This window comes from Juglans microcarpa x Juglans regia, chromosome 1S (assembly GCF_004785595.1).
Source record: "Juglans microcarpa x Juglans regia isolate MS1-56 chromosome 1S, Jm3101_v1.0, whole genome shotgun sequence".
NCBI lineage: Eukaryota > Viridiplantae > Streptophyta > Magnoliopsida > Fagales > Juglandaceae > Juglans > Juglans microcarpa x Juglans regia.
Window position 1 is genome coordinate 1,740,565 of NC_054595.1, and position 9,274 is coordinate 1,749,838.

Sequence of the window (9,274 nt, forward strand, 5' to 3'; positions counted from 1 at the left end):
TATGTCAATAGATTGAGGGAACAATTTCTTGTATGTTTTAATTGTTTAGATGGAGGAAACCATTTGTAACGACCTTTTTTTTTTTCCCCTTTATCTCCTCAATCTAGAATTTGAAAATAATGGTTTCGGGCCTCAGTTTACTGATTTTTGCAACCATTTGGTAATCTGATTTTGGTTGATTCTAACATTCAAATGGACCTCAATGTACCGGGAAAAACATCAATTTTATTGAAAAATGGAAATGGTCATGTACTTGACTTCTGCTAATTACAATCATAATTTCTGCATCCAATTATGTCACAATTATAATCAATATCTAGGAAAAGTGACACTTTATACATGTTAACTACTACAATACTATATATGCGACCAAATAATCTATCCAATGTGTCTTTTCAGACTTCTGTATCCACGAAACCTCCAACGCAGATTAAAAAACGAAATAATCCAACTTGATGCTGACAGGGCAATCCTCTTGAATCCGCCATCAGAAGCCACACGTACAACCTTTGTCCCATTTCCGGAAATCCTAGAAGAACCATTGCCATCTCTTTCTTCCAAATCCTTATGCTTCAAACCAGGATTCAGTCTCCACATGATTAACAGAAAACATGTAGTATTCGTTACCCGAATATTTCTCAACTCGATCAAGATCTGCTTATGATCCTCTGCGTGTCCTACTGGAAGTTCCATTTCAATCAGCCTACGAAGCGTAGCATGAAGTCGAAGGAGCTTGTTTGAGTACCTATACTTGTTGCAGTAATTCCACCAAGCTATCTCCTTGCACTTGGAAACAAGCTGCGTTGCTCTCCACAACTCCAGTTTCAACTTTTGGATTTCATCCTTGGGCAAATCTCCCAACTCTTCGCTTAACTGCTCGATCCTACTCACCTTGGGAACTAAATTTATGACAGTGGTTTCGAGGTCTGCGAGTATGGCTTTGAAGTTAACGGCTTTATTTTTGGCCTCTGCAACAGTATTCAAAAGATTAGTCGCTAACACCCCCAGAGTTACCTCTAGTAAAACCTCCATGATTGCTTGGCTTAATCTACTACAATTTGCAATCCTGATGAACCTTGATCCATTTTATAGAGAAACGATTTGGTTGGTTTCTTTCTAAGCAGCTTCTTTGTTTTTTTTTCCTAGAATTCAAGTTAAGGAAGTGGCACGGTCCAACCATGTACGTTACACGGTTAGAAACTTCGGCTGCCACTTGACTAATTCGTAGAAATTGTCGAGTGTTATGAAAATGTAAATGAGATGGAAAATACGATCGAGGTTGAACCAACCAACGAAGAAAAGCTCGCTTGCACCAAAATATATAAAGCATGAAGATTTGATCCAACTTGCATTTCAAAGATTTTATAAAAACATAAAGATCGAGTCTCATGACCCATATTTACAACTGCCGGCCTAGTGAATTAAATACTTAATAAATAGTATGGGATCCACTCTATTTTTTCATCTCTCCCTTGCTTGAAGTGGGGATATTGATTATCCTTTGAACCCGACCTGAATCGAACGCTCAACCTTTGATCCGGAGTCATGCTAAAACTCCCACTACAAATTTATTGATTATGAAAAGAAGCACTGTTTGCAAGACGGGGAAAGACTTCCAAGGCCCCGTATAGTTGTTAAATTCATCTGAGTTCAATTCAGTTCAGTCTAATATCTAAACATCTAACTTTCAAATTACTAAACTCATCTTAATTCAAAATCTCTTTACACGTAATACCCACAATCTTAACTCAGTTCAACTCAACTCAACATCCAAACCCAGCCTAAGGGGAAAATCAAGATCTTGGGATCCTTTGATTATGGAGGAATTTTTCTTTATGGAATGATTGATGTTTCCATAATTATTGTCAATCTATTAACTAGCATTAATCACGACCAAATATCGTAAAGAAGACACCACAAATGATCGGTTTCAACTACTTTTTATTCTTTAGGTGAATGTGCTTTAACTAGTTTGTTTGAATTAAGTTTTGGGCATGGGATCAAAATACGTACCTTTTCTTAAAGCCTAAAGGTGTTGGTTTGCTCATACTCATATGGCCTGCATGACTTTGAATAAGTAATAGGGGTAGCACCCATTCCAATGATTCCATGAGCATGCAAGGCAAACAAATTGAGGTCAATTTTTCCAAAGGAGTTAAAGTCATTGTCTTTATGAATGATGATAAGGATTCCACAATAATCTATTATCTATGTTGCTTTTGTTTCAAGCATGCATAACTATAATCACGCCCAAACGCGTCTCTTCCGCCTAATCCGGCCTCAATGCAACCTTCTGTCTTTTTTTTTTTTTAACCCTTTTTCAAATCACAAGTGGTCAAAAAGGAAAATTATTAAATTTTTAATTTTATCTTATTTCTATTTTTTTTTTAATTTTTCTTTTTATACTTGATTGTCTGGAGTTGTTAAAATAGAATTACTTTATAATTAATTTAAATGAAAGAAGAAAAAATATTATTGACCAAAGAAGATAAAATATTACAAATGAAGTAGTGTTTTATTAGAGCATTGGTAGTGGCTTCTCTATCTTTATTTTCATCTTTAAATTTAAAGAATATGTCTTTAAATTTATCTACGTTGACTTATACATCTCTAAATTTTTACATAGCTATAAATAGTGATTCTTCAAATTTGAAGAAGTACTATTCATTCTTCAAACATTATTTTACTATTTTTTTTTTCTCTCTTACCTATTAAAATCAACTTTGTAGAATTTATATTAAGATAATTTTGATACATAAAATTTGTATTAAGTCGATAATACAAAGTAGATGTTAATTGTAAAATATATATAAAAAAATAATTTTAGGAAACAAATAAAAAATAAAAAAATAATAATATTTATTATTATTTGATTCAAAGATGCATAAATCAATGTGATAGTTTTTTTCATATGCAAAATTATTCTTCAAAAAGGATATTTTGCATATGAAGATACATAAACCACTACCAATGCTCTTTAAATAAAAATTAAAAGAAAAAAATGTTTGTAATAAATTAAAATTATTTGCATGATTATGCTAAAATTAAAAATATATATATATATATATATATATTATGTGGCACAATGGAAACAAGAGATTGCTTTTTAAAGTTTTAGGGATTAAAGTTTTTTAAAAGAGAAATATTTTAGCCACAAAATGATTATACAAAAATCATCATACAAATTGATATAGTTTGATGTAATTTTTCAGATTGTAAAATTATTTTTATGGATAAATCTATTTATCATCATCCTCTTAACATCTCTTGATGTGATATTATATGATAGGCTCATAAATAAAACATAATAAATAGTATCTAATTATTTAATATCACATCGTTGAATAATGAGAGGATAATGGTAAAATGGATTATGAGTAGTATTACTCTATTGTTATTGTAAAGTAGATCTAACAGATCACATGAAGGTATATCAATTTGTAAAATTACTTTTGTAAAATTTTTTTATAATTGTAACAGTCATCTTTTTAAAAAATTAGAATGTGAAAAAATAATCCTACTTGGTATATGGTTTTTTTTTTTTAAATTAGTAAGATTATTACAGGGCGACTTGGAATTGGAGGACGTACAATTTTAGACTTACACGTAGGGGTGAAAATTGGTCGGTCCAGACTGGAGAAATTGATCGGACTGTTGGTTTTTTTGGATCGGATTGGGACCAAGACCGGTCGGTCTCGATCCTTGAAATATAGGACCGAGACTTTTCGATCTGATCCCAGTCCAAGGGTTTCCAACCAAGGACAGGACCGGACCGGACCGGCCGAATTTAAAAAAAAATATATTATATACATTATTTATATAATAATTGTATAATTAATTATGTAATTTTCATCTAGTATTTCACCATTAAAAATATAAAATTTTAAATAGATTATTAACAAATTAATATTCTATCAATTAACTAATTATATAATAATTATATAAGTTAAGAATGTGATTTTCATCTAATTTATTATCATTGGCCATATAAAATAATTTTTGATCAAATTATTTACATAATACACATTAATAATTCACTTAATTTTAATTTAATAATTTAAAATAAATTTTTTTATTAATTTATTTAAAAAAAAAAAAGAAGAAGAAAATAATAATTAGGGCCGGACCGTCCCAGAGAAAATGAAAATTACTTCTCGGGACCGGACCGAACCGATTTATACCCCTACTTAGTACTTACACGACATCTGCCGGAAGGGGCGCTCGCAACAGTATCGGGTAGATTTCACGTATATCCAGTGAAGGTTTTTATTCCCGCGCTGTTCTTATTTAAGGCTGTCGCAGACAGCTTGTCTTCCATTGTAATCCAAAAAAACAGGCTCCCCAAAGCTGGTAATAATCCCACTTGTTTCTTCGAAAAGTGTAATGGTGAAGTTTCATTTTGTTATGGGAACCATCTCGATTTGGCAATGTGTGATTAATGATGGCTTTCTTGAGTGCGCTTTTTGCAGATTCAATGGGAAAAGCAGTCTCGCTTCATGTGATTTGTGGAATCTTGGCTGTTTTGGTTGTTTCTCTGGTGAAAGCAGACGACCCATATAGGTACTATACATGGACTGTCAGTTATGGAACTCGTTCTCCTTTGGGTGTTCCCCAGCAGGTAGGTAATTTTACTTTTATTGTGCTCTTAGATATAGTCTCATACCACTGGCTAAGAATTAAGATAGGGAAATTTTGGGTTCTAAAGATTTGGTCTTTGATTTTTGAAGGTAATCCTTATCAATGATCAGTTTCCCGGACCTAGACTCGAGGTGGTGACTAACGACAACATCATCCTCAACCTCATTAACAAGTTAGACCAGCCATTTCTGCTGACATGGTGAGCTTTTCCTGTGTATATCACCTGTTTTAAAGCTACACATGATCTTGTATTGAAAAACAAAGTGTTCAGTATATTCTTCCGTGATGTTAAAGAGGAAGATACTATCATACTTTTGATGGGTTGTATATAAAGGTTATTAGTAAATTACCATCCCCTGGATACTGTGCAGATGAGTAGTGACAATGGCAAGACCTTGACTGAAAAAAGAAATTCGGACCATTTCAAACAAAATTCCCCTTTTCTGTCCCTACTTGGTCTCTGCCTCCTTGCTGCTCAGCTTTGTAAAATTAAATTAAGAAATTCCCTACAGCATATATTTAACGGTGTAGGTTTGTAGTAGGATGATCTCAAAGTCCACATTTGCAGTTTCTTTGCTTTCACATTTGAGTATTTGATTACGGCATCGAAACCAATAAGGTGGTTTACTGAGAACCTGTTTTATGTAAAAAAAGGAATGGTATTAAACAAAGGAAGAACTCATGGCAAGATGGAGTATTGGGTACCAACTGCGCTATCCAACCAAACTCGAACTACACTTACAAGTTTCAAACCAAAGATCAGATTGGGTCCTACACATATTTCCCCTCAACTCTGCTTCACAAAGCTGCTGGAGGATTTGGAGGACTCAATGTATATGAGAGACCTCGCATACCGATCCCTTTTCCAAATCCTGATGGAGATTTCACCTTACTTGTTGGTGATTGGTACAAAACCAACCATAAGGTCAGCAAGATGCAATGTTTTTATTCTTTGGTCACAATCACATATATCATTAATCTCTTTAAGTGCAATTTTTGGTAGATAATTACAAGAGCCCAATTTTGCTAAAAATCACTTCTTCTTTACTAATTCATTAATTTTCTTTAATCATTCTTGGCAATGCCAATGTCGGCCGTAGGATGTCAACATCTATAGCAATATATAATTTTGGAAACACAAAGCTTCTCTCTTGAGGAGCTGTGCCATCCTTTCTCTAACTTGCAAATTCTGAAATTTTAAAGGTCTAAATTCAACTATAATCACCTCAATATTACATTCCAACTGATAAATTTCGGGCCACATGCTACCTCAATCTAGTTGATTGTGTAACTGTTTACATTTTTGCAAAACTCAAAACGGTGCCTATCTTGTTTGGACTTTTCCTCATGAGTTCTCATGATGTTTGCAGACATTGCAGCAATCTCTGGACTCGGGAAAATCTCTACCATTTCCTGATGGCGTCCTTATAAATGGCCAGGCTGAGAATACCTACAGTGGTGACCAAGGTCATCCTCAATAATTAATTGAATATATTCTTGATTCACTGAATAATCACTTAGCTCTTAGCCAGATTTGATTTCTCTATGTAAATCTTATCTCGGCTCTTATAGAAGATGTTTTACTCACATCTATCTGCTTGTTGATCCTTCAGGAAAAGTCTATATGTTCAGGATCTCAAATGTGGGCTTGGCAACCTCATTGAATTTCAGGATTCAGGGCCACAAATTGAAGTTAGTTGAGGTTGAAGGATCTCATACCCTTCAAAGCATTTATGACTCTCTTGATGTACATGTTGGCCAATCTGTGGCTGTCTTAGTAACCTTGGATCAGCCACCAAAGGACTACTACATTGTTACATCCACTCGATTCACTAAGCGTGTTCTTACAGCAACTGCAGTTTTACACTACACAAACTCTCACACCCCCGTCTCTGGACCCTTGCCCATTGGCCCTACTTACCAAGTACACTGGTCTATGAAGCAAGCTAGAACCTTCAGGTATAAAATAAGAATCCTCGGTAAAAATAAGTCTTGGAGTGATTGGAGATGTAAGATTATATTCTAGTGCTTGTGATTTTGATCCTTCTAAACTTTGGTCTTCTTCAAGGTGGAATTTGACAGCAAGTGCAGCAAGGCCCAATCCTCAGGGCTCATTCCATTATGGGAAGATAACGCCAACAAAGACAATTTTGTTGGCCAATTCAGCATCGTTAATAAATGGAAAGCAGCGTTATTCAATTAACAGAGTCTCCTACATCAATCCTGACACCCCTCTGAAACTTGCTGATCATTTCAGCATCCCTGGAGTCTTCAGTGTAGATGCCATCCAAACTCTTCCCTCAAGTGGTCCTACATTCATAGCTACCTCTGTTATGCCAGCATCCCTTCATGATTTTACTGAAGTCGTTTTCCAAAATAATGAAAAGACAATTCAGTCTTGGCATCTTGACGGCTATGATTTCTGGGTCGTTGGGTAAGGCAGTTTACTTCATTTGCCCTAATTCAAATGAGCTAGGTAGGTTCTAATAACTATTTATTTCAACAATACAGTTATGGTTTTGGACAGTGGACACCAGCTAAGAGAAGAAGCTATAATCTAGTTGATGCTCTGACTAGACATACTGCTCAGGTAATTACAACAATCTTGATGTGCTTTCACTTGATGTTTTTCTACATCGTATGAAGCTATGATTTGCTGCTCTGGGAGTTATAAATAGTGTCAATGTTATGTGTCTTTTTGGTCCCATTAAGTGCTGGTAAGACTTCATTGCAGAGAATCGTTTTGGGAGGGGATCTAGTGCTCCTAAATTCAGGGAAAAAGAAAGGAGAATATTGCAATTGACACACCGATGCATCTGCATCGATAGTGCTACAGATAATTGATGCAAGGGCTCAGGCCGTTTGCCATAATTACTGGACCCACTCCCACTTAACAAGTACCATGTTAAAATGACTCAACAGACACCATTACATAAATTGGACATTTTGGAAGCTTTAAATTCTGCTTTGCACGATAAGCACATATCAACCAACATCTTCAGATGCACAAGCTGTTCTTGACTAAACATTTGAGATGCATGCACCAGTCGAATAAAGATCATCAGAAGGTTTCCTTTATTCTGAGTACCAATGCCCACCTCTGTTTACTCATTTTCTGCTGTGTACTTTGGATCTTAAATAAGAATAGTGAATCTTAACTAAGAATAACTCGTTAGTGGTTTACACTTTTGAAAGTTGTTATATGCAAAGCCATGCAAAATGACTGACTTCCCCAGTATCATCATTATTTTCATTGTGTATAAAAACAAATTGATCATTCACATATTATTCTCAAGTACTAGGACTGACCACATCAGTCAGCTTGGGACATAAGTATCTCCCTTGTGCTATCCAATTCAACTTAAATCTTAACTAGAAATGTTAAAAGAGAAAATATCAATATATCATGTCCTTTTTTTGTTGATTATTCTATTTAATTGCAGTATCCTTTTCATGACATCCCTTTGCATATTCTTGCAGGTGTATCCAAATTCGTGGACCACCGTATTGGTTTCCTTGGACAACCAAGGTATGTGGAACATGAGGTCTGCAATATGGGAAAGGCAGTACCTTGGGCAACAATTCTATCTCAGGGTTTGGAATGCGGTCCACAACCTTGCTAATGAATATGACCTTCCTTCTAATGTTGTACTTTGTGGCAAAGCCATAGGACGGCACCCATAATAGGACTGGCCTTTTTTTTTTTTCTTTTTTTTTTTTTTTTCCTGAAGTTCCTTTTTTTTTTAATTTTTGGTCCAGTCATGAGGGTTTGGCTGCAAGTCAAAACATTACAGGGGAGAAAAGAATGATATTTACTTATTTTCGGGAACTTTATGTGTATCTCTCGTCGTCATCTTCCTTTTGCTTAGATGATTGTGTGTCAATTGTACATCTTTGGTTCTGTTTCATCGTGGGAGTTTGTGTATCCCTCGTATATATTTCAGAATACGAGTTTTTGCTTTTAAAGTTTATAGGTCTATCATAAAAACTTGGACATCAAACCAAAATGTTCAAAGTGACAAAAAATGAGAGCCTAGCTAGCTATCTGTTTGTTCGTTGCTGGAAATCTGCTCTCCCAAAAGCGGAGAGAAAATAAGAAAATTAATTTGCATGATGCATTTTGTTCACCAAAAATAGCTTCGAAATTCATATTAAAAATTACATGCTTAGAAAGAAAGAAAAACAAAAAAGATAGTGAAAAGTCTGAATGTCTAGCTTGAGCCTGGCATTCTCATGTTTAGACTAATTAGGTAAATCATGGAACAGATTGATTTATCTTTGCAAACCTCAAGGAACCAAAAGGATTCTCATCACTCGTCTTGATTAGCTGCTTAAAGCTTTGAGTAAAGCAACACTTACCTGTGACAGAATGTCAAGCTCCGTGATAGCCGACACTCATAGTAGAGCAAGCAAAGGTAGATGGAGCGAAAGTTGAATAAATAAAGAGCTAGAGAGAGTACTTTTGCCGCCCATAGGCCCCCCATGCAAACCTATACATATTTTTAGATTAATAATAAAGATAAAGAAGCATACTGCGAGTAGCTGTTTCTGGATGCAATTACTTGAAAAGTGGCTTGTTAAGAAAAGAAACGAGACATATATATAAACACACGAGCGCATAAATACATGTGTTGTG

The 9,274-nt window shown here is 34.9% G+C and overlaps 2 protein-coding genes across 2 annotated transcripts; one reads left to right on the plus strand and one right to left on the minus strand.

Annotated features, from left to right (window-relative positions):
• Nucleotides 1-205: 205 nt before the first annotated feature.
• On the minus strand, nt 206-1,110 carry LOC121245023. The gene has a single exon (XM_041143303.1). It carries the CDS (start codon nt 1,030-1,032, stop codon nt 379-381), a length of 654 nt encoding a protein of 217 aa, XP_040999237.1. The 5' UTR covers nt 1,033-1,110; the 3' UTR covers nt 206-378.
• Nucleotides 1,111-4,206: 3,096 nt separating this feature from the next.
• Nucleotides 4,207-8,609, plus strand: LOC121245003 (L-ascorbate oxidase homolog). Its single transcript, XM_041143273.1, has 9 exons — nt 4,207-4,350; nt 4,456-4,618; nt 4,728-4,837; nt 5,293-5,563; nt 6,009-6,105; nt 6,252-6,597; nt 6,707-7,072; nt 7,150-7,228; nt 8,119-8,609. Exons 2-9 carry the CDS (start codon nt 4,475-4,477, stop codon nt 8,320-8,322), a joined length of 1,617 nt encoding a protein of 538 aa, XP_040999207.1. The 5' UTR covers nt 4,207-4,350; nt 4,456-4,474; the 3' UTR covers nt 8,323-8,609.
• Nucleotides 8,610-9,274: the final 665 nt, after the last annotated feature.

What these genes read in the sequence shown, in the direction of transcription:
- LOC121245003 (XM_041143273.1), top strand. Translation starts at nt 4,475, where the DNA reads ATGGGAAAAGCAGTCTCGCTTCATGTGATTTGTGGAATCTTGGCTGTT. An exon ending in CAGCCATTTCTGCTGACATG is followed by an intron (nt 4,838 to 5,292) that starts GTGAGCTTTTCC and finishes ATGTAAAAAAAG; the next exon opens with GAATGGTATTAAACAAAGGA. An exon ending in TGACTAGACATACTGCTCAG is followed by an intron (nt 7,229 to 8,118) that starts GTAATTACAACA and finishes ATATTCTTGCAG; the next exon opens with GTGTATCCAAATTCGTGGAC.
- LOC121245023 (XM_041143303.1), bottom strand. Translation starts at nt 1,032, where the DNA reads ATGGAGGTTTTACTAGAGGTAACTCTGGGGGTGTTAGCGACTAATCTT.